The 25,631-nt window shown below is 43.0% G+C and overlaps 1 protein-coding gene across 10 annotated transcripts in view; it reads left to right on the top strand.

Moving 5' to 3' along the window:
- Positions 1-25,631, top strand: part of SENP6 (SUMO specific peptidase 6) — a 187,038-nt gene that overhangs the window by 112,362 nt on the left and 49,045 nt on the right. For 9 of the 10 annotated variants that reach the window (XM_045010858.1, XM_045010854.1, XM_045010856.1 and 6 more), the window contains 5 exons: positions 12,795-13,197; positions 14,397-14,632; positions 18,206-18,373; positions 18,796-18,829; positions 24,737-24,922. In XM_045010858.1, the coding sequence (XP_044866793.1) occupies positions 12,795-13,197; positions 14,397-14,632; positions 18,206-18,373; positions 18,796-18,829; positions 24,737-24,922 (1,027 nt within the window). The remainder of the gene's footprint in view (positions 1-12,794; positions 13,198-14,396; positions 14,633-18,205; positions 18,374-18,795; positions 18,830-24,736; positions 24,923-25,631) is intronic. The other variant, XM_045010861.1, reaches the window with a different exon arrangement.

The raw sequence follows: 25,631 nt of genomic DNA on the forward strand, positions 1-25,631 counted from the left end.
TCTACCACCCACCCCTTGCACAACAGTTCAGAACTCCTCAATTCTTTGAACAACCCTACGAGCCTCCTTTTAAGAATCAGAAAACCCAACAATCTCATCCACCTGGTCCGTCAGCACAGTCTTAACACTGTGTACTCAGTCTTCGCATAAACAATATTTCTGAGTGCATTTAGAGAGCCAACAACCGCCTATTGCATTACATACAACCCACCCCCTCTGGGGAACATCTAGCACTCTTTCTACCAGCCTGAAGTGTGACAACGGACAAGTGTGTTCTGGAGGCCATTCAACATGGCTATGTGATCAAGTTCATGATACTACCTCATCCACATCCCTGTCCTGCCTCTGGGATGACTCCCATGATAGTATCCTCGCCCTAGAGGTAGATGCCCTCCTTCAAAGGGGAGCAATAGAACCTGTTCCCATGGCCTTTTGAGGCACAGGGTTCTATTCCACTTATTTCCTGGTACTTAAGAAAAAAGGAGGGTGGAGACCAATCCTAGATCTGTCATCTCACTCACTCCATATGTGAGCCAAAGTTTTCTCTTGCAGCCAATTATACCCTTGCTAGAAAGAGGCACATGGGTTACGGCTTTTGATATGCAAGACGCTTACTTCCACATATTCATCCTACCCACAGAGGGTTCTTCAGATTCATGGTAGGCTCTCGACACTTCCAATACAGGGTTCTACCATTTGAACTCATCACTGCTCCACGGGTCTTCAGCAAGGTTTTCTCTGTAGTGGTCGCCCACCTCCAGCGTCGAGGGATCCTTTGGGTATGTCTACACTTGCTGGTAGATCAGCCCTGCTGCAATTGATGCAGCGAGTGTCGATTTAGCGGGTCTGGTGAAAACCTGCTCTCCCACTGATTTGTGTACTTCACCTCCCCGAGAAGCATAGGGGAAGTCGACAGGAGACACTCTCCCATCGACACAGCGCAGTGTAACCACTGCAGTAAGTGGATCTAACAACGTCTACTTCAGTTGCGTTATTCATGTAACTGAAGTTGCATAAGTTAGATTGATTTTACCATGGTAGTGTAGACCAGCCCTTATATTCCCCCATCTTGATGACTGGCTGCTAGCAGCATGAGCCAAACAGGAGGCTCAAGTATCTACCTCCCTGCTGCTTCTACTGCTCTCCTTCCTGGGGCTGAGCATCAACAACAAAAAATTGACATTAGACCCCACACAGTCCCTAGAGTTCATTGGGCCCATGCATCAGTGCGGTCTCTGCATGTGCCTACACTACCAGGACAGATTCCAGACCCTGCTAGAACTGATTACTATGGTGACTTCCAGTCCTTCTGTTCCTGCCAGAACTTGCCTTTCCCTTTTTGGCTACATGGCGATGTGCATGTATGTCACCTCCTTCGCTTCTCTCTGCTTCTGCTGTGGCTAGAGAGAGCCTATTCTCCTACGAAACATTCCATGGACCTTCTACTGACTCTCCCATTCATCCCCCCCCCCCACACACACAGACACACCCCCAAGATTCTCTTCTTGTTTTCAGCGGTGGAAGGACCAATTCAAGTTTGCACCAGGATACCCTTCCTTCAGTCTTCCCCATGCATAATGATCATCACAGATGCATCACTCAATAGATAGGGTACCCACATGTGCTAGCACCTGACGCAAAGAACTTGGACTGCTCAGGAATCCAACATGAACATCAACATCCTGGAGCTTGGGGCAGAAAGGAGTGTATGTCTCGCATTTCTCCTGTCTATTCACTCCCGTCGAGTTCTCATCACGTTAGACGATACCACCACCATTTACTACCTAAACAATCAAGGGGGCACAAAGTCGCCAGCACTTTGTGCAGAGGTGGTTCGCTTGTAGAACTGGTGCATCGCACACAATATCCTGTTTTCAGCATCTTATCTTCCGAGGACTCGGAACATGATTGTGGACTCTCGCAGCAGGAAATTCGTGACCAGCTACAAATGGGAACTTCACAACTCTGTGGCCAATGACATTTTTGATTGATGGGGAACTCTGACCAGAGACCTCTTTGCCTCCCACACCAACAGCAATGCATCCAGTACTGCTCCAGGGAAAGGCTTTTCACCCATTCCCAAGGCATTGTCCTACTCATATGCTGTTCGGACCACATCAGTTATATGTCTCTTCCTCTACCACTCCTGTCCTGTATCTGCCACAAGATCAGACGGGAGAGAGCAATGGTCATCCTCCTCGACCTGTTCTGTTCTCTTCAATTCTCATTTTCCCTCCTCCGGATGTCAGCATGTCCTCTGTTTCCGCTTCTGGCTTTTCTGGAACTGCTCATGCAATTCAACGGCAGGATCAGACACCCTGATCCACAGGCGCTGCTCTTTAGAGCTTGACCTGAAGTGTTTGTCAACAGTACAAGAAGTATTCTCAAGTAGCAGGAAAAATCCATGAGGCAGTCAAATTGAGCCAAGTGGCAATATTTTGCCTCCTAGGCCCAGCAGAAGGGTCTTGCTCCTGAGGCTGTGGGTGTTCCTTTCCTCTTGGACTATCTCCCATTGCTGAAGGCCTTGGCACTCGCTCTCAACTCCATCAAGGTGCATGTAGCGGCCATTAGTGCTTTTCACCCTCCTGTGGAGGAGACCTTTGTCTTTATGCACCCCTTTGCTTCAAGGTTCTGGAAGGGTCGCTTATGAACTTATCCTCCCATTCCATCCATCGCTCCCGAGTGGGATTTCAACTTTGTTCTCACAGCATTGATGAAATTGTCCTTCAGACTTCTGGCTTCTTGCTCACTGTCTCTCCTCTCCTTCCTGATAGGTATTATTTCTGTGAGAAGGGTAGGCAAACTGGGGGCCATGATGATGGACCCCATCCCCTTCACCATGTTCCATAAGATGCACCCCAAGATTCTGCCAAAGCGGTTCCTTGCTTTGACCTCAAACAAACCATTCACTTACCTGCTTTCTTTCCAAATTCGCACTCTTCAGAGGAGGAACAGTGTCTTCACTTCCTCAATGTCCAGAGGTCCCTGACCTTTTACCTGCAGAGGATGAGGCCATTCAGGAAGTCCCCTAGATGGTTTATTGCTGTAATGGAGAGGATTAAGGGGTAAGCCATCTCCACTGAGCAGATTTCTAAGTTTGTTTCGGGGTGCATTATGTTCTATCAATTATTTGAACTGTCTCCACCCCTTGGGGTACAAGCGCACTCCACAAGAGAACAGGCATCCAGTATGGCCACGCTTAACATAAGAACAGCCATACTGGGTCAGACCAAAGGTCCATCTAGCCCAGTATCCTGTCTACCAACAGTGGCCAATGCCAGGTGCCCCAGGGGAAGTGAACCTAACAGGTAATGATCAAGTGATCTCTCTCCTGCCATCCATCTCCACCCTCTGACAAACAGAGTCTAGGGACACCATTCTTTACCCCATCCTGGCTAATAGCCCTTAATGAACTTAACCTCCATGAATGTATCCAGTTCTCTTTAAACGTTGTTATAGTCCTAGCCTTCAAAACCACAACCTCCTCAGGCAAGGAGTTACACAAGTTGACTGTGCGCTGTGTGAAGAACTTCCTTTTATTTGTTTTAAACCTGCTGCCTATTAATTTCATTTGGTGACCCCTAGCTTCACAATGTGCTGCTTACGGATATATGTAGGGCGGCCACATGGAGTTCAGTACATCGCATTTCTTCCCATTACGCCTTGGTGCAAGATTCTGTGACAGATGCCTCATTTAGCATGGCTGTTCTCTGCTCCACAGTTCTGTCATCTTCCTAGCATCTTCCTCCTAGCTAGGTACTGCTTGTTAATCACCCTCAGTGGAATATAATAGCGACGATCACTCAAAGAAGAGGAGGTTATTTACATGTAACTGGAGATTCTTCGAGATTTATGGTCCTTAACTATATTCCAATCCCACCTTCCTTCCCCCGTGCTGCGGATTTCTTGGTTCACGGTACCAAAGGAACTGAGGGTGCAGTCCGTTCACTCCACCTTTTATTGCCTCGGACGAAACCATGAGGTGGACCGCATGCTTGGGCCAAACGACATTGCTACTTTCAAAATCTCCAGCTCCAAATGCATGTTGCATGTGTATTAAGCTCAGTGGAATAGAGAGGGACCACACATCTCTAAGAACCTCCAGTTACAAGTAAGTAATTTTTTCTTCCTGATGTAGCAACAGACTGGTCAGAGTCTAAATTATTTCAATGATCAGTTATATTTTGACAAACCTGAAAATGCTAGTAATTTACTACTTGTTTTTGTTCCATATAAAATAGTAATAATATTTCAGTGTGTTAGTATTTTAAAACAAAAGGAATCTGCTAAACAAAAGATTTAACGCTTTAGTGTTTCAGACAGTAGAGAATAAAAGTTATTAAAAAGATACATAAGTGCCCTCCCTGAGATGGTAGTTTTCCATAGATATTGATCTGTAAAAATTAATCTGTTCTTCGAGTTCTTGCTCATGTCGATTCCATTCTAGGTGCGTGTGCTCCCACGTGCATGGCCGTTGAAGACATTTGCCTTGGCGGTACCCATAGGGCCAGCTGTGGCGCACTCCGGAGTGCTGTGCTCATGGTGCAGTATATCAGGTGCCCTTGGCCCTGCGCCTTCTCAGTTCCGTCTTACTGTCCTTAGTGGTCAGTCGGAGTGCCTTCCTTGCTCGTCAAGGAATTCCGGTTACTTTCTTTGGACTTTGTGCCTTTCAGCTTTGTATATAGTTATCTTTAGTGTTAAGTACCTGTTAATTGTGGTAGTTAGTGTTAGTAGTTAGGTCCCAGCATAGACTTTGTGCCCTGGTCTTCGGGCTTTAAGCCTTGTGACTCCTGTAACCGGCCTATGCCTGTTAGCGACCCACACGGCATCTGTCTCAAGTGCCTGGGGGAAGCACACGTTAAAGAGTGGTACCGAGTTTGTAGGAACTTTAGGCCTTACACGCAGAAGGAGAGAGACATCTGCCCTCCGCCTGGTGTTCAAGCCATCTTGGCATGAGTCTCCCAGCACCTCGGCATCGGCAAAGAGCACCATTGGCACTGGGGCCCTCCTGGCACCGCTCCATGCTGCTGGTGCCGAAGAAAAGGGCCGAGAAGTACGGTTCCCCGGCATCAGCGAAGAAGGCTGTGAGCAAGGAGCTGGCCCCGAGCTGCGTGCCTACACCACAGCCCTGCAGTTGGCCCTTCCAAGTCGGGACGGTCTGCCTGAAAAAGGTCCTTTGAATCCTGCAAGTCAGACTGGACCGTCTCTCCTACTGGCACTGATGCCTTTGAAGGCCCAGGTGTCAAAGGAGCACAGCCTACGCCCGCACAACCAGCACCACCAGTGCTGCAGGCTTCGTCTAAGGCTCCCCAAGAGGGCAAGTTGGTTGATAAGGCTCCTCAGTGAGCAGCTGGTCGCTAATGATGTCCTTGAGATCGAGGGCTTACCATCAGTCACCGGCTCTGCGGTCACGGTCGCTGTTGTCTCGGCACAGCTCGCTGGGAGGGAGGTGCCAGTCCCCATATTACTCATGCTGGTCACCGTCCCGAAGACCATCGCCCTGCGCCATTCCGGGTCACTGACACCGTGGGAATGATCTTCCCGCCTCCAGTCTCCTCGGCACAGCACCTACGCACCGCACTATTGGCACTAGTCTCCTCGGGTGGGGCACCAATGTCTGGTTTCCGTGGTCTCTAGGCAGACCCAGGCCTCGTAAGTCTCTCTGTGGTCTCTGGAAGGGGGCTTCTCTGGTACCGAGAGCCTCTTCAGCTCATCACCACCGGTATAGTTGGTGCTGGGCCCGGCACTGGAGGAACACCTGGTGGCCAAACTTAAAGAGGCTGTGCCTACCCCCAAGCCATCCTCCCCCACGGAGGAAGAGGAACAGCTCCCCCCCCCCCCCCGCCCATACAGTCCTCCTCGTCATCCCCTGATGAAGCAGTCGCGGGCCTATCCAGCACCAGCCCGCCTGATCACTTTAAGGACCACCAGGCCTTGCTCCGGTGGGTAGCTGACAGCCTGGGCTTACATGTTGAAGAGCTGGATGAACAGGAAGATACTCTGTTTAAAGTCCTGTCAGCCTCAACTCTTGCCCATATAGCGCTGCCAGTGCATAAAGGGGTCCTCAAAATTGCCAAGGCCATTTGGCAGATGCCCTTCTCCATCCTTCCTACCTCAAAACGAGCCAAGAAAAAGAACTTTGTTCCAGCAACAAGTTTTGAATATCTTTATAAGCCCCTCCCTCCTTCCCTCCCCTCCCCCCCCCCAGCTCATTGGTAATCTCAGTGGTCAATGAAAAGGAGAAGCAGGTGCACTTTAGTTCCTCCCCAAAAAACCAGGAGGCCAAGCAGCTAGGCTTGGAGGGAGGGATAGCTCAGTGGTTTGAGCATTAGCCTGCTAAATGCAGGGTTGTGAGTTCAATCCTTGAGGGGGCCATTTAGAGAACTGGGGTAAAAATCTGTCTGGAGATTGGTCCTGCTTTGAGCAGGAGGTTGGACTAGATGACCTCCTGAGGTCCCTTCCAACCCTAATACTCTAAGAAAAAATTATTCAACAGCAAGTCTACAGTTTTGGGTGGCAAACAACCAGGCCCTCCTGAGCTGCTATAACTTTAATTTATGGGACACACTTCATAAATTTAAGGAGTTCCTCCTGCAGGAGCAGGCCCAGGAGTTTGGCACTCTCGTGCAGGAGGGCACCTCACCAGCCCGCTGTGCCATGCAAATGGTGTGGAATGCAGTGGACCCAGGGTGGTGGCATCTGCAGTGGTGATGAGGCACAGCTCCTGGCTTCAAACTGTTGGGCTCTCCCAGGAGATGCAGACCTCCATTCAGGACCTTTCCTTTGATGGAAACGGTCCGTTTTCTGATCAAACGGATGTGAGGCAGCATAAAGTAAAGGACACCAAAACAAACCTCTATTCCCTGGGCATCCACACGCCGCAATCAATGCGCAAGACATTCCGGCTGCCTCCACTGCCAAGGTCGTGGCAACCTGGTTCCAGACCTGCCAGGAGAAGGATATGGACACCAGCTTTGGTCGTCACCGCCCTTCTGCCTCCTGCTTGCCCACGCAGCCTCACCAGGCTAAACATTTGATGGGGCAGAAGCGCTCGTATTGATGGAGGGGTCAAGAGTGATGCCCCAGCCAATTCCCCGGATCTGCCACCTTTTCTCAACTGCCTTTTTCCTTAGCACTCAGCTTGGTTGAGGGTTACATCGGACTGTCGAGTCCTGGACATAATAGCTCGGGGCTATACCCTGCAATTTTTGCCCACCCCTCACTTCCCCGTCCATCTTCAGGGACCCTTCTCATGAGCAACTCCTCGCTCAGGCGGTCGACAACCTTCTGTGTCTGGGGGCCATGGAGGATGTTCCTCGGGATATGAAAGGAAGGGGGTTCTATTCTTGTTACTTCCTAATCCCAAAAGCCAAAGGGGGCCTCCGACCTATCCTGGACCTGCACCAGTTCAACAAGTCTCTCCAGAAATAGAAGTTTTGCATGGTCTCCTGGGCCTCCATCATCCCTTCCCTGGTTCCGGGAGACTGGTACGCTGCTCTTGACATAAAGGATGCTTTTTTCCATATTTCTGTATTCTTGGAGCACAGGCGCTTCCTCTGTTTTGTGGTGGGAGCACACCAGTTCCAGTTCATGGCGCTACTCTTTGGCCTCTCTTTGGCCCCCCAGGGTGTTCACACAGTGCATGATGCTGGTAGCGGCTTGCCTCAGGTGTCGTGGGGTCCACCTATCTCCATACCTAGAGGACTGGCTCATCCAGGGCAGGTCTCCGGATCAAGTGTGGGGCAGCCTCGATCTGGTGTGTTCCACGTGCTGCGACCTGGGCCTGTTAATAAATATAGAAAAGTCAGTGTTAGTGCCAGTCCAGCACATAGAGTTCATCAGAGATGTTTTAGACTCCATGCAGGCCAGGGCCTTCCTACTGGAAGCATGCTTTCGGGCCATGTTGGACCTGATCTCCCATCTGAAGAACCACCTGCTCTCTACGGCTTACGCCTGCCTATGGCTGGCGGGTCATATGGCCGCATGCACATATGTGGATAGCCATGCTCGGCTCCACTGCAAGCATAGACCGCACCGGTCTATGTTCTCAACAGATATGCCCTGGACAGGATGGACAAGGTACCAGACTGTGTCCTTTCTTCCCTTAACTGATGGCTAGATCCCCGATTGGTGCTGCAGGAAGTTCCCTTTGTGACTCCGTCCCCATCGCTGACTCTGGTATCCGATGCCTCGGATCTGGGATGGAGAGCCCATCTGGGCGAGCTCAGCACCCAGGACCACTGGCTGCCGGACGATCTAACCCTCCATATCAACGTCAGGGAGCTCAGCGGTTCACCTAGCCTCCCAGGCCTTCTTTCCCCACCTAGAAGGCAAGGTAGTGCAGGTCCTGACGGACAATACCGCCGCAATGTATTGCATCAAAAGGCAGGACGGGGCCAGGTCTTCGGCCCTTTGTCAGAAGGCCCTCAGCCTTTGGAACTTTTGTGTGGGGCATGCCATTCATCTGGTGGCTGCCCACCTACATGGTGCCAAGACCGTCGTGGCAGATCATCTCAGCAGAGCCTTCTCAACTCACTACAAATGGTTGCTCTATCTGGAGGTGGTCAGCCTGATCTTCTGCAGGTGGGGGAGTCCCCAAGTAGACACGTTTGCTTCCAGGCAGAACAGGAAGTACCACGTGTTCCGTTTCCTGCAGAGCAGGGACAAGGGATCCTTGTCAGATGCCGTCTTCATAAATGGTCGCGAGCGCTGATGTGTGCCTTCCCGCCAGTGCCCCTAATTCACAGGATCCTGATAAAAGTGAAGCACACAGGATGATCATCATCCTCATAGCCCTGGTGTTGCCTCACCAACACTGGTTGGGCATGTTGCTCAGTCTTTTGGCATCCGCCCCACTGCAGCTACCTCTTCAGCCGGATCTGTTGTCCCAGAACGACGGCACACTGCTGCATCTGAACCTGGCAGCACTGCACCTGACAACATAGCTACTGCATGGCTGAAACGGATGAGCGAGCATGCTCTGCTGGGGTCCAGCAGGTCTTGTTGAGCAGCAGGAAGCCTTTCACCAGGGTGACCTACTTGGCAAAGTGGAAATGATTCATGTGTTGGGCCTCAGATTCACAACTTTGGGTCTCGGAGGCCCCACTGCATCATGTCCTGGCCTATTTACTGTATCCAGCACCTGTCGCTCTCTTCGGTTAGAGTCTACCTGGCGGCCATTTTGATGTTCCACTCTCCATTTCAAGGCAGGTCGATCTTCACCCATCCTATGATGGCACAATTCTTAAAAGGTCTGGAGCACCTCTACCTGCACATCTGGGGCCCGGTCTCCCCTTGGGACCTGAATCTTGTGTTGTCATGGCTCATGTGCCCTCCCCTGGCGCGAGCACCTGGCTTCATGCTCCCTCCTGCTTCTTTCTTGGAAAGTTTATTTCTTGGTTGCCATAACTTTGGCCCTTAGGGCGTCTGAGATCAGGGTGCTGAGTTTGGAGCCGCCCTATACAGTCTTCTACAAGGACAAGGTCCAGCTGCGTCTGCACCCATCCCAAGGTCGTTGCCCAGTTTCATATGGGTCAGGACGTGTACCTAATGGTCTTCTGTCCAAAGCCTCATGCGTCAGACGAGGAACGCAGACTGCATATCCTGGTTGTCAGATGGGTGCTGGCCTTCTACATAGCTAAGACCAAACCATTCCGCAATTCAATGCAGCTGTTTATTGCTGTCGTGGACAGGATGAAAGGTTACCCAGTGTCTACCCAAAGAATTTCATCTTGGATCATGGCCTGCATCCGTTACTGTTATGAGCTGGCGAAGATGCCCCTGCCAACGATCATGACGGCTCACTCGGCTAGGGCACAGGCATCCTCAACAGCCTTCCTAGCATGGTGCTGATCCAAGAGATCTGTCAGGCTGCTACCTGGTCTTCCGTCCACACGTTCGCATCTCATTATGTGCTTACCCAGCAAGCTTGGGGTGACGCTAGCTTTGTCAGAGCAGTACTGCAAGCTGCAAGGTTGTGAACTCTGAGCTGGCCTCTGAGGAGTCTGCTTGTGAGTCACCTAGAATGGAATCGACATGAGAAAGCACTCAAAGAAAAAATGGTTACCTTTCTTTCGTAACTGTTCTTGGCGACTTGTTGTTCATGTCCATTCCATTACTTGCCCTTCTGCCCCTCTGTCGGAGTTGTCTGCAAGAAAAAAGTGAGAGGGCATACGGCTGACAGAGCTTGATATACTGCGCCATGAGCTCAGCACTCCAGAGTGCACCGCAACCGGCCTTATAGGCACTGCTAAGGCAATAATCTCTGACGGCCATGCACGTGGGCGCGCACACACCTAGAATGGAATGGACATGAGCAACACATCTTGAACAGTTACGAAAAGTAGGTAAGTTTTTTTTTTTGTTTGTTTGTTTTTTTTGTTCCCACTGGAAAAATATGTCTGACTTTGTTAAACTTTCCTTTTGGATGGGAGAATTAATATTCCCTTTTACTTTCTTTTACCTAGTTAGCTTAAATTTATTTGTAATGTGACCTGTTAAATCTAAAAGGCTTAAAAGAACTTTTAACTTGCTTTACTTGTTGACATTTTTCAAATATTTATTCTTTCAAGCCACAAACTCATAATATTTACCAAATGGTTCTATAAGAGTATCATTTGGAGTAACTTGACATAAGAGGTACAAGCACTCAACTATCCATTCCTGCTGATATATTGGTAATTAATAAGGACTGTGCATAGAGAAGTATAACTGCCATGTTGGGTTTTAAATTTAAATTACATTTAAATTAATGGAGATAGGTATATCTCCTAGAACTGGAAAGGATCCCAAAGGGTCATTGAGTCCAGCCCCCTGTCTTCACTAGCAGGACCAAGTACTGATTTTGCCCCAGATCCCTAAGCGGCCCCCTCAAGGATTAAACTCTCAACCCTGGGTTTAGCAGGCCAAAGCTCAAACCACTGAACTATCCCTCCCCCCCACCTTGTTCTGGTCAAGTGAAGAGGGGAAGGGGAAGGAGTTTTTTCAGTACAAAAATATCCAATGATTAGAGGAAAAACTAGAATGTAAAAAAAATTTAGAAGAGCCTGTTGCACATGAAGTGAGAAAATAACACAATTTCATGCTAAAGATCTAAAACTTCTACTTGCAGTAAATTGATTTTCTCTCAAATGTCATGAACATATTTTTTTTTTCATCCTTGGACCTTTTGGCATTTTTCTGTCTTCTAGTCAAATGAATGCACTGGAGGATGTACATTATGTATGTGCATTTTAGTATGTTCAGTACATAATGTGTGTAATGTAGTTATGTCAAATATTGTATTTATTCTTAAATCTAGTGAGCCATTTAAACAAAGGTATTCTTCTTGTTTTCTATTTGTTTCAATTGCAAGACTCATATTAACTGCTAAATATGGTGAATAATTTATTATCGGAGAGAATTCTGTTCCTGCAATGAATTTAAAATGTCAAATGGTTACGTGGCTGAGCATAAAAAGAGAGAAGGTAAAGTCCTGACCTCAGTGAGGACAATGGCAAAACTCTGGGTGAAATCCCATTCTGTGTGAGTGCAGCTAGAGTGCTGTGCCACATGATACCATTGTGTATACTGTATATGCCAGAGACATTTAAAGAATGGGAAAAAAAAAGTGTGTGTGTGTGTGGAGGGGGTGTGGAATCTGTCTATAGAGTCAGGTGCCTTAGTTTGCATGAATCTTACTGTGCAGGTTCAGAGGGAGTAGTAATAAAATCCTCAAATGTTTTAAAATAATATTGTGATGCTTTTATGTATAAAAAAGTTAGATTGTCAGCTCTTTTCTGGGTTAGAAGTGTGGAATCTCTTTGGAAAGCTAGGGATTTCCCTTTCCAAATGGACCTAAGAGTTCATTTTGAGCCCTGCTGCAATGCCATGAAATATCTGACATAAATGTCTTGATGCTTTTTATGAATAGAAAAGCTGTTAAATCAGGACTAAATACTATCTATCCTGAAATAAGCAAGTGGGGTGTTTTAGGGAGAAGAAATTATTTCCTCTTCCTCCCCCACACATACCCATATATACCCCTAAAACATCTCAGGGGCTTGAAATACTAGAATAAGTGTTGGAGGAGATTAGATTAGTGAGTAGAGGGCACATGAGACAAAGATACATAAATGGTGATGTTAAGATTTAGTATATTGTGTGGATTTTTGCTAAGTTTTAATTTATTTTGTGCTACTCAGGATATAAAACAAATGCACAATAAAAATAATGCACAAGTACCATCTACTTAAATAGCCTGTTACTTTCAAAGAGAGACTAATTCTAGCAAGGTTCAGTGGTGGGTGTATCATCAGTATAGCTCATGCTGAGACATCACATGAAAGAGAAACTGACACCTTCTACTTTGAGACATCTGAAAGATAATTATTGTTGAAAGCTACTATTTCATGTTTCATTGCTGTGTAGAATTCTGGGCTGCGAAGAGGGAGAGTCTCAGACCTTAGGCTCCAGCCCAAGCCTGAAAGTCTAAACTGCAATGAAAAAGGCTTTCAGCCAGAGCCCTGCGAGCCCAAGTTAGGTGGCATGGGACAGCCATGGGTGTCTAGTTGCAGTGTAGACATACCCTTTGACTTCCACTTAAAAAGCAAAACAAAAAGTCAAGCTACTCTTTAATGTTTGCTTTAGGCTTGCATTCTTTATGCTATTGCTAACATAACATACATAGGTCTGAGTGATTGTTTCTTTTAAATATACATTTCAATTGCAAGATTAAAATCTGGGTTTCTGTTGTACCTTTTTCTACAAATGCCAAAACCACATGTGTTGTACTTATTGCCTTTTTTTTATTCAAGGATTTGGAACCAACTGATTATTCCACATTTTGCTCAGGCTGTGAAAAGACAAATGAAAATCAGACCAAATGCCAAAGTTATGGAAATGTTTTCTGTAAGGATTTGCAAAGACGCTCCAAACAAACTGTGCCATTAAGTGAATCTTTGAGACCTTTATTGCGATCTTCAATACATCAGAATTCAACAGGGCAAAAATCTCCAGGTACAGGATTGAACACACAGAAGTTCTATGGCTCTGCTGGTGGGAAGGGTCCAGTTGATATCATACTGAGTAATGATATTATAGGACATTCTATGTCACGACCGAATGGAAAAGTTGGTCTCTTAACTGGGACAAAAATTATGAAGAGTTCAGGAAACTTAAGACAGAGGAATACAAGACCATCTGAACTAAATGATCCGAGTAAGTATGCTTTTATATAGCTAGATATGATTTGAACTTGCCAAATACCCAAGAATATCCTATAAGAATGAAAGATATTTGGTTCCATTTGTCTCCTGCCAACTATTTGGAATCTTTTGCTGGTCTTGGTTTTTTTTGTTTTTAACTTTGCATTGTTCTGCAGTTTAGAGGTACGCCCCTTATGAGTACAATAAAATATGATGAATGTGGAAAATCTGGATTGGTAAAACAAAGTATTAGTAGTTTCTTAATATATTTAAAAATGCCAGGCATGCTGCTAATGATTGATTCTTAATTTCTAAAGAGTATTCCTGCTGAGGATACATTACTTAAGCTTGAAAAAGGGAAGGTGGTTTTTTGACTTCTCCCTCTCCTTTGCACATCACATCAAGGTCATGTCACATTTTGCTGTTTCTTTCTGCATAACATTTCTAAACTCAAACCTTTTAAATTTAATCTACATGGTTGAAGTTCTCTTGTCCAAATACTCAGCTCATATCTGGACTGCAGCAGCCTCTTCATATTTACTTTGTCCTCCCCAATGCTTACATCACTACCCTCTAGTCCAATGTAAAATGTACCTGTGAAGACCATATTCCTTATCCATTGCTCTGACCATGTCCAACCCCCGCACCCCATACCTTTGAATTAATCCCGTTGAATGCTTCCACATAACATTCAAACTTACTCGCTGAGTGGCCTACAGGTCCGTAGGGGTGAATAGCAGAGAGAGGTTAAGCAGCTTGCTTACACCACATAGCAGCGCCAGAATTAGAACTTTCAGATTTTGTCTTTCCAGTCCCGTGCTTAGTCTACTGTATCATGCTGCCTCTCAAATTAAAGTACCTTGAGCTGTGCTCTTGATGCTAATTTTTTTTTAAATATTTGCCAGGGCTCCATTGCCTTTTAAGAATGAACCCTTCCAGCAAAAGATAATTAAATTGGGCTTAACTCATATTGATCACAGCTAATTCCTTACTGAATAGGTTTATTTGTCTTGACCACGAAGTTGGTATTTCCACTTCCACTGGTGGCAAAGTAAATATTAATAAAGAAAAGACGTTGAAGAAATTGATGCCGATGACATTTGATGTTCTGTGTGTTAGCTATCCAAAAAAAGAGAAGCCACTAAATAGTCATTTAAAAAAAAAATTACATGCATCAAGCATTGTATTTTGTATTTAATATTTGCTTCCTAGTTATTTTGTCCAGTGACGACGAGGAGGATGACGACGACAGTGGCAGCACTAACAGAATGGAAAGCACATCGCCTCGACCCGCAGATTCAGCCCGTTCTTCCCCAGCGCCTTCCACAGGAAAGGTGGAAGCAGCATTAAAGGAAAATACTTCTGGAATAGAACAGAGACTAAGTACTGTTGCAACAGACACAGAAATTGCCGTCACATTACCAAGAAAAGCAAGAATGAAAGATCAGGTACTCAGTTTAATTTTTTTTTTTTAAACCTCTGTGTATAAAATTTCAGATAACGAATGAGAAATTTAAAGGTGTAGCCTACGAGAAGTTGTTATAAGTGGTCTTTATTTGATTACTTTTCACCTTGGACAGTTGGTCAAGTATTCTCCTCAGTCATACAACATTGGAAGCCTAAGGAAACTTGTTCAATATATGTAGATGCTTATGCATTTAGGGATGTGTTAAAAAATCATACATTCTCAAAATTCTTTGTGTTTAATGCTGAACAGATTATCTTTCTATATAATTAGGGACCTGTTCTTCCATTGTGGGATGTGAAGTGGTGTATAATATTTGTATGCATTAATGGAAGGATAATTTTTAGCATTAAAATTTTTAAACATAAAGGGACACTGGGCAAGGATGATGGTCCTTAAAATTAAATACTTTGACAACTGTCCCAACTAATAGCACTTATTTTAAGGATTTCATGGTGGGGATTTTTGTTTTTTAGTTGAGCACCACTGCAAGAATTGGATAAACAAAGACAAAAAATGCACCATGAGCAGACTCCTTTAGTGCTGTCAAAGGACAGCTTTCACGGTATGTTAATTTAAAGACTTAACAACCTTGACAGTGATCCTTTAAAAAATAATAAATAAATTCCCTATAACAATTGGTGTTCAATTGATGATGGTGCTGCTTAAAGCTCTTTTGGGTCACTTGTACATTTGAATTATTGTGAATTAGGTCCAGCAGCTGTATGACTACACTGCAATTAGATATCCACAGCTGGCCCATTTCAGCTGGCTGGTGCTGCAGGACTGTAAAATTGTGGTGTAGACATTTGGGGTTGGGCTGGAGCCCAGGCTCTGGGAACCTTCCCCCATTATGGTGTCCCCCGAAAGTCTTCACTGCAGTTTTATAGACCCACAGTCCAACCCCCACAAGCCCAAATCAGCTGACAGGGCAGGTGTGGGTGTTTAATTACAGTGTTGACATACTCCAAGTGTACTTGATAGTACACAGGATGTTGGATCCAAGTTGGAAGTGTTGAAGGTGTTTGTTTAGAACACTGAACTAGTGGTATAGATTTCAGCATATTACATTCATATTCAAGAAGTCAGCACTCCTTTATGGAAATTTACTAGGCTACATAATATGCTCTGTTTGATTAACTTTTAAGATGGCAAGGCCTGACGTTAGAGTAATGAATACAATTCTTCCATTTCTTAATACTCTTCTGAAATAACATAAGGAAATAATTGAAAACACTTGATTGAAACTCATTGGAAGTTAGGCACCTAAGTCCTATTTCAGAGTAGCAGCCGTGTTAGTCTGTATCCACAAAAAGAACAGGAGTACTTGTGGCACCATAGAGACTAACAAATTTATTTCAGCATGAGCTTTCGTGAGCTACAGCTCACTTCTTCGGATGTATCTAATTTGCAAACAAGCCAAAGAGAGACTGCTGAACTCAAATTAATATGCAAATTAGATACAATTAAGTTAGGCTTAAACAGAGACTGGGAATGGTTGGGTCATTACACTAATTGAATCTATTTCCCTATGTTAAGTTCTCCTCACATCTTCTATTATCACTTCAAAAGTTTTTTTTTCTCCTGCTGATGATAGCTCATCTCAATTGATTAGACTCTTCCTGTTGGTATGCATACTTCCACCTTTTCATGTTCTCTGTATGTATAAATATCTCCTGTCTGTGTGTTCCATTCTATGCATCCGAAGAAGTGAGCTGTAGCTCACGAAAGCTCATGCTGAAATAAATTTGTTAGTCTCTAAGGTGCCACAAGTTCTCCTGTTCTTTTTAAGTTCTATTTGAGCCTTTTGAAAACCTCCCCACTGTCTTTCGCTGCACCGCCTCATATTCCTTTTCACTAACTTTAAAGAACGAACTGCTAACATCTGAGTTTTACTGAACACTTTAGAGCGAGTGAAGTAAAGACAGAAAATCATTGGCAAAATGAGATGTGGGCTGAAATATCAACATAGAACATACCTACAGTTTTAGCCATGAGAGAAGGAAACTACTATTAACTGTGTCTGTTACCATGCTTGTAGTGTTGACATAGCAGTGTTGATCCCAGGATATTGAGAGACAAGGTTGGCGAGGACCTGAAGAAGAGTCCTATGTAAGCTTAAACTCTTGTCTCTTTCACTAACGGAAGTTGGTCCAATAAAAGATATTCCCTTACCCACCTAGTCTCTCTGTTACATTAGGTATTTATCATAAATCATGCAAAAAGCTAACCATCTTTCACTCTATATACTTGTACCAAATCCTTTAGCCCTTCACACTGATTGCCTGAGTACGGCTATGATACTTAATATGTGAATGTTTCATATGGCAAGAACTTAACTACTGTATTATAAACAGATATAGTGTATACCAGTTGATTGGAGTTCTATTTTATACTTTTCTGACGAAAACAAACCTATTACAGGTTTCACCTACTAGCACAAGCTAGGTTCTGACAGGCAAAATAAAATGTCTTCATGGGCAATACTAGTAGCAAAATGTTTGTTGTAGCTATTCCTGTACTAGACCTACTTTGATTATTTAAACTTTTTGTATTGCACTTTTAATTCAAAGGATCCCAAAGTGCACTATGAACTGTGGCCAAAAATGATTAGTAACTTAGCTTAGGAAGTTATTTTTCAAGCTCTTAGTACCTTTTTACAGCAATGTAGTCATTTTTTATAACTAAAAACAAGCCTTAACACAAGTTCTTCATGAAAAGAGAATATCAGCACTAAACATGAGAGATGAACACAGAAAACTGTTCAACAATAGAACAAAGTAAAAATTTGTAAGTATCATTAAGATTGAAAACCTTGTCACCTGACAGTTAACGATCAGCTTTCCTTCTAAAAACAATATTCTAGAATTGTTCTACTTGAAAATCAAAGCAGACACATCTCTTGAGCTAATGCATCACTTCAGCTTCACTAGCTTCTTTGAGTTGAAGCCAATCTCCAAATGCCTTCTACCAGTGCTCAGCTTCTTCATTCTGGAATCTGCCCTAAGAATCTAACAGCCCACCGACAGAGGTCCCCTGAGGGTTTCCATAGTTATGTATGATCTCTCTTCTGGAATGTTGTGATCCTAGTAACATTCTCATGTGCTGTACTTCAAGAAGAATAGTTCTGCACTTTCACAGTCACCCAAAGAATGTACTAATAAAACCAAAAAGAACATTTTGAGGAAGGAGAGAAGCAGTCTTGAGCATGTCAAGCAGCACCACACTTCAATGCATTAGTGTAATTATGTTGTTTTTTGGCAACTCCAAAAGCACTAATCACAATTCATAATTGTGGCAAAATGTACACAAATAGCACTAATAGTTACCTCTGTAATCTGGTTGCATTAACAAAATACTTACTTTGTTTTCCTGATTTTGATGTCAGCAGACATTGTTGGGGGAATAACAGCCTTTATAAAGTTGGCATCAGTATTATGTAATCCTATTTATCTATGCAAAAATGGGTGAAAATTAAGTTGTTACAGTGTAATGGGTTCCTGGATTAACAGCAAATTGTAATGAGAAATTCTGATACTTGAAAATTACTTTGCAGTTTGGCAACATTGTATCTAACACACCAGTAAAACGTCGTAAAGTTACTTCTCAAGAAGTAACTGATGCTGTACCTATAAATTACCAAAACTCCTGGGAAAGCGTCATTCTACACTGTCGAAGTATACGAATAGGAACCCTTCGAAGAATGGTTGTGGAACCTGTGATTGTAAGTACATTTCTGCTTTGTCAGTCCTATTTTCAAATTAGGGTGAGGGTTGTCATTTTGGAATATTAATAAGTATCTCTTTGGTTAGAAGGCAAAAGTCACGTGTATGTGTTTTCAGGGTATTTTAAACCTTTTAAATGAAATCCAAAGTAAATGCAGAGAGAAATCCTGTATATGTTTAATAGTCAGGCTGACAAACCGGGATATTAACATATGGAAGATGCTCATTTCTTTAAATTTGGTTTAAATATATACTGCTTTCAGTCTTGAAGTCAGTTTTCTTTAAACTTAGTTAAAACCCCAACTTTTAAAAACTAATATTTTCTAAAGACATGAAGGCTTTTGGGGGGCTTATTTTGGTGGAAGCATGGGTTATGGAATTCCAGCAATATATAATACTAATATAGTTGTCTCTTTCACAGTTTTGCCTTGATTTTATCAAGATACGTCTTGAAGGTCAGTACTTACTTTCTTTCTCCTTGCAGAAATTCTTCGTAAAGAAGTTGGGCTTTTGTTTAGAAATGGTTCAAAGCTTGATTTTATTTTTTTAAATGTAGTAAAGTGTGTGTGTGTATGTGTATGTATATATATGTGTGTGTGTGTGTGTAGATATATATAACAGTAAGTTATACTGTCTGTCCACCATTAGTAGGGACTGACTTATTTCAGTATAATCTATGCTTACCCTGGAGCAAAAGAAAAAACATTAGGTTGTTGTAGAATAGACACAATTACATGATCATAGATTTTTCCTAATTGTAATAGTGACTGTTGATGTGCATCTTCCTCTGCGAGGGGTTGCAGTCACACCTGGCAAGGATGATACTAGCAGCACTTCTATACCTATACCTTTTAACACGTTATCAGCTCATTTCAACAAGATGAAAATAGCAAGCTCAGCAAGAGAGTAAATTATTGTTTTGGTTGCTGGTTATCCTCCCTATCTGCACCCAATTCATCCTCTTCCTCCCTCTTTAGAATTTTTTTCCTTTTCTTTTGTCTAGCGAACAGTTTGCATATTTCATGTCCCAGAGGAAGTAGGGCTTTTTTAAAATTAATTGTTAGTGACTTAATTTGGGGAATCATAAGGCTGCAGATATTCCCTTTATGCATAAGCTCTGTTTTCCCCTTCTGATCTTTGTACTCTTTTTGACTATGTTGCAAAACTAAGTTCTGGGCAAAATATGGTTTCCCTCCTTATGGAATAGTCATTCTTGTGAAAGGCTTTCATGTAAATGTCGACAAATGATAATGACTCAGTATTTCCACATTTGTTTCTTCCTCGATATATGCAATAAGGCCCTATTCCACAAAGAACTTAAGCATGGGTCAGTGGAACTACTCAAGTGCTTAAAGTTAAGCATGTGCTTTGCTGGATGGGGACCATAAGGCTTTGACATTTGTAAAAGATAGTCTCTTAATATACTATCAGTAGTTCAGGAATCATCACCTTCTTATATGAAACGAGATCTGGATATTCCTTTTCACCAGAAGTCTTATTAGACGTGGTAGAAAAGCTTCTACCTGTGTGGGGTTTTTTTTTAATGACTATTTTGACAGAACAGATTTCCCTGGGAAACATCAATTTTTGACACACCAAAATTTATTTTCATTTTTTAAAAAAAACCCTGAAAACTCTTCTCAAAATTTTCTTTCAGCAACTAGTTTTTCAATTAGAAAATAAAAAAATTAATTGATTTTTTTTTTTCTTGGGACACACAAACAATTCCCAGCCAGCTTACTATTACTTCATAATTTGAGACCACATTTAGTTTTCAAACAACTTCAGATATTTCAAGATAAAAAAAAATTGTGAATATTATTTTCAATAGATTATTACAGGTTTTATTACAGTCTAGCCTGTATCTACTGTTCATTTATCTTCTTCAACCTTGTAGTCATAATTTAGATTTAGGGATATAGCCAACTACACTTTATCCTGCTCAGTAAGTATTTAATCAAACCTTTTTTCTTTTCCTTGGATCTTTGAGATTTTCCTCTGAGCATGAAGTCATAGTACTGACTGGGCTTCCACAGGGAAAAGCTGTGGTTTTGTACATTCCCTCTGTACTTGCTTTAACTATGTATTTGTATGTATCTGCATGGAAGACTGTCTCAAATTTCTTCTCTCCACTTTCCAAAAACACCCGGGTCTTACTAGCCTTGCTCCTGTTCCCATATAGCACTAGCAAGTCTTCATCTATCATTAAAGAAAGAAATGGCCATCTTATTGCCAGGTTTACTTGGGTGACATTGGTCAGTGGAAGAACAGAGAGGCGAAGAAGATAAAATATTAAAAAAATAAAATAAAATATATATGGAGATATACCTATCTCATAGAACTGGAAGGGACCCTGAAAGGTCATTGAGTCCAGCCCCCTGTGCCTTCACTAGCAGGACCAAGTACTGATTTTTGCCCCAGATTCCTAACTGGCCCCCTGTAGGATTGAACTCGCAACCATGGGTTTAGCAGGCTAATGCTCAAACCACTGAGCTATTCCTCCCCCTGATGAAAATGAGGATGGAAGTTGAGTATGTCAGTCCAGACGCCCAGTGTCCAGAGTGTCCAACTCCACATAAACATGTCCATACTTGTCAAGGATGGCATATATTCTGGAATTCCAGGAAGTGTTTGGACCTTATACTGTTCTTGACTTTAGGGCCCCACAGTGCTGCCCTTCCACCTCCATGTGATAGTAACAATTGACAATAAATGAAATATCCCATACAAGAAACCAGCCCCCTAGTGTAACATTAAAGGCTCTGTTCTTTCAGATCTTCAGCTGCAAAGACACCTACTGCGCACCTGGGCTTCATATTGGAAGTAGCAAAGAGAATGACAATTCCTATGGGAAGAGAAGCACTTTTTGTGAATTTCATTGATGGAAAAAGGGAGACATCCCTTAAATGATCATATGAGGCTCAGATCTTCTGCTGTAAGCTTCAGTTGATAAGGCATGCACCACACAGGTGATTGTGAGAGGGTCGCAGATCATTAGCAGGTCACTAAAGATACAAGATGAGGACTCAGAATTGGGCAAGTGTCATGTCTATGACACAATTCTATCAACTTCTGGAGTCATGGTCACCTTCCCTGTGGCAAATAGTAGAGCTTTGTGGCTAAAACAATGGACAGATCCCTCCTCCAAAGTCTGACTATTTCCAACAGTCCTGAGCTGCTTCAAAGAGCAAAGGCCTTGTTCAGATGACCCTTCCAAAACAGTCATAAAGCAAAAGAGATCTGGTTATCTGGGGAGACAAGGACCTGCTGTCCCGGAAGAAGAAGATCAAGCCAGAAGGCAAGCAGACAAGCTTCCACTAATAGCTCCTTTCACTACTAAAAAGGTAAAAAGCCTCAGGAAAGCTATCAAATTTAAAACAGTCGGCCGTATGATACAAGTGTCCAAGTATAGAGCCCCAAGTCTTGGGGAGAGCCAGGGAATTTCTTCTGCTCGTGATCAAAATAACATCTGACCAATGAATCCCAGACACACAGTATGGAAAACGTTCAGGATTCACCAGTAAGAAGTCTATTGCACACTGGCATAACTGTGACCTATGGAGATTACTAGCAAGGCACAAGTAGTGTTTTCAGGGAAATGGAGTACTTGAGCTGAGAAGAAACTCCACAGTCTATCAGCAATCTGTGCTGGTTATGCTGGAATTCCTGTAGTTTATTTAATCATTGGTTTTGGTGCCAGTTGGTCCAAGCAATAGTGAGTTAGCATTCAGAGACTAGGGACATATTGGCATGGAATCCTGATGAAATTGTTGCCAGGTTACCAGAAGGCAGTAGATATATTGAGACAAGTAGCTAGTCTCCTGTCCCACATGAGACTTAAACCTTATGCTGAATATTTTTTTAATAAAATATTAAACAACTTCTCCCAGCAACGTCTATTCTTAAATTCTGTTGCTAATATGTTAGGCAAGAAGAATAGTAAATTTGCAAACCCTTTCCTGCAAGCTGCCTTGCACAATTTTTCACCAGAATAATGTCATCCTGAACAGTCTTGAAATTCAGGCCCAAAATATTATTGGCCCTTCCCCTGAACCAGGAAATCACCATATCTACATCTGGTCCTTATTCCAAGATTCCTAAAGAGAGAGAACTACATTTCTGGATGTCTATAGTGCTCATCTTGCATGGAAAGGACAGCAAAGTTGAGGAAATCTTGGTGACTTTTACGTTTGCATCAGAACGTGTGCACTTTTGCAAATCTATCCTTGACTTAAGTAGGGTGACTAGACAGCAAGTGTGAAAAATTGGGATGGGGGTGGAGGTAATAGGAGCCAATATAAGAAAAAGCCCCAAATATTGGGACTGCCCCTATAAAATCGGGACATCTGGTCACCCAGGCTTGAAAATGACCAAGTCCCTTTCAGAGGGAGGACAAGTCAGTGAGACTTCTGCTCCTAAGTAAAAGCAGCAAAGAATCCTGTGGCACCTTATAGACTAACAGACGTTTTGTAGCATGAGCTTTCGTGGGTGAATACCCACTTCTTCGGATGCTCCTAAGTAACATATCAGCACTTTTGAAAAACCTACACTTAGTGGCCCATGAATCCACCATCTTTTAGATGAATTAGGAAACTGACAGATTATTATGTTCCAGCAGAAAAAGAGAGACACAATCTTTTAAAATCCCACTCTACCTGCTTAGTAGGATCTTTGTGAGTAGAAAGAGGGGAAGCCTCTAATAGAGACTTTCAAGCCCATCTCTTGGTCTTCTGTCCACATCTTTGCCAAATGTCATAGAATAAGCTTGCTTTTGTAGCCTTTGCAGAATGGAGTTGCAGGCAGTAGTCAAATGATTTTCACACTAAAATGATGATCTGCTTTAAATATATCAGTCCAACACCAAGTAAGATTTTAAGTTCCTACTTCATTGCTGAGAACTTTTATACATTTGTAGTCTCAATTTCAAAGAGTTTACAGTCTAAAGAACAAGGTATCAAAGTTGGCTGACACTAACATAAAAGCAGGGGAGGGAAGACTGTTCTAATATAAACTACTTTTGTGTGCAGTGTATATGCATAGTAAGTTGCTTGGTGTTAGCAATTATAGGAATCTCAACTGACGACCATCTCCCCAGCCATTATCAGATATTTGTTAATGGTTATTGCATAGTGTCAGTCTAAACAAAGAATTAGTACTGCTTTTTCCTCTTGTGGCAGGGTCCCATCCCCCTCACCATCTTTTTTCCCCCCCTGTCATTCAGGGGTCAACATGTTAAAATCTTTTGAGAGAATGGACAGAGCTGAGGGTATTGTTATGATGGAAGGTGTAATGGCTGCCATCAATAGATTCTTTGATATGTAAACAAATCTAGATCTGGTTGAAGCTGCTTGGTCAACCAGATGCCAGGGGCTTTGTATGGCTTACAATTTCCCCTTTTTCACCAAAATCAATAGGGTTCTGTCCATTAAGGCCAGGAGCATTCTTTGAAATTTTGGAATTGTGTTGTTCAATAGTTAGCTGACATTTCTCCATTTGGATGTAACACAGTATTTATGTCTAGGACTTCACTTTGCTTGGCCAGTAAAATATAGCTATAAATTGGAAGGCTATGCAATATAGCTCAAGTTCACTCCTTTAAAGAACTGTACATTTTGGTATGGTTTCTCACCCTTTTCTAGGAGCTACCAGGCAATCACAGTTCATGTATGTCTTTATTCCCTTCTTTTTAAAACTCCCCTTTCTTAGAGCAGGGGTTCTCAACATTTTTCTTTCTGAGGTCCCTCCACTGCCCACCTGTGCTGCAACAATTGTTTTTCTCCATATAAAATGCAGGGCCAGTGTTAGGAGGTAGCAAGCAGGCAGTTGCCTGGAGCCCCACACCACAGGGGGGCCCACAAAGCTCAGTTGCCCATGCTCCAGCATCCATGGGGTAGCATTGGGGTCCAGTCCCTGGCGAGTCTAACGCTGACTCTACTTGGCGAACCCCCTGAAACTTATTCACCACCCCCTTAGGGGGCTGTGGACCCCCGGTTGAGAACCGCTGCCTTAGAGGATGTGGGCAAAGCACATTTCATAGGTTCATTTTAAAATTTGCAATACTGCAGGCAGAGACAAATGTAATTACCCTGGGAATCTTTTTTTCCCCCATGGAATAAAGAATGGATTAGAATAATTTTAGTGTGTCTTTGCACTAAGTTTAATGGCTTTCCTGCCTATTGACAATAGAGCCTTTTAATTTCGAAACAGAAATCACCACCTATGTTGTTTTTGAATCTGAAACTTGTTAAAAATTCCTTTGTCTGCAGTAAACAAATGAATTGTCAGTTCTTATTAAAACTAAAATGGAAAGTTGCAAAGGGCATCTTCATACGGGTTTAATGAAATTTTGTTTTTTTCCCTAGAGTCAGAAAGTGATTCCCGAGAGATTAATTTAAAAACTTCTGAACTTACCAAATGCGAGTGGTGTGGTGTCCGAAAGTTACCAGTAGTATTTCTGCAAACAGTACCTGCTGCCTGTCTTAGCCTGAGATCCCAACTGAAGATGAGTAGGGAGAAGGATAATGTTTGGTATGACTGTAAAGGAGTGAGTAAGTAAACCTAGTTTGTCTATTACTGTAACCTAAATTGTGTGTTAAAATGTGGTCATCTTTTAAGTGCTTTAAAAAAGTGAGACTAATATCACTGGCTAGAGTAATATATGATTTAGTAGGACACTGCTGCCTTCCTGTGCATCTCTGACAAGACAACTTTTAACAGCCAAGCAGCATTCTATTCTCCCACTCACCCCATGTACATGTTGTTAATATGTTGTCAGGTTAGTAAAACTAGTTCTTTATCAGTAATCCTGGTGAAACACAAGTGAGTAAATTTTTTATGTGGGGTGTTAAATTGTCATGACACGGTCATCTTATAATTTCACTGTTACCACCCCTTTCTACATCTGAACCTCTGCTTGAATAGAAACAATAACAAATTATACCACATTCTTATGGTAATCTTGTGATGTGGTCAGTTATTTGCTAGGAAGTCAAGAGCTATTTTATTTTATATTAGATTTAAGCTGAATTTCATTTTAGAGTTCCTGAGTTTGAAGCATAGCATATTAATCTACTGTACTTTTCTATCTAGTATGCAGTCCATCACTCTTACGTAAATATGTTTAAGATTAAATGAATGTGTATGTATGTTTGTACTGAATTTAAGCAACACACAAGTTATGCTTCACTTGTAGTGTTAGACTGAAGGAAGATTGCCTTCAGCCACGTAACAGAAATATCCAAAACACAGAACCAAGTA

Source organism: Mauremys mutica, chromosome 3, assembly GCF_020497125.1.
Source record: "Mauremys mutica isolate MM-2020 ecotype Southern chromosome 3, ASM2049712v1, whole genome shotgun sequence".
Lineage (NCBI taxonomy): Eukaryota > Metazoa > Chordata > Testudines > Geoemydidae > Mauremys > Mauremys mutica.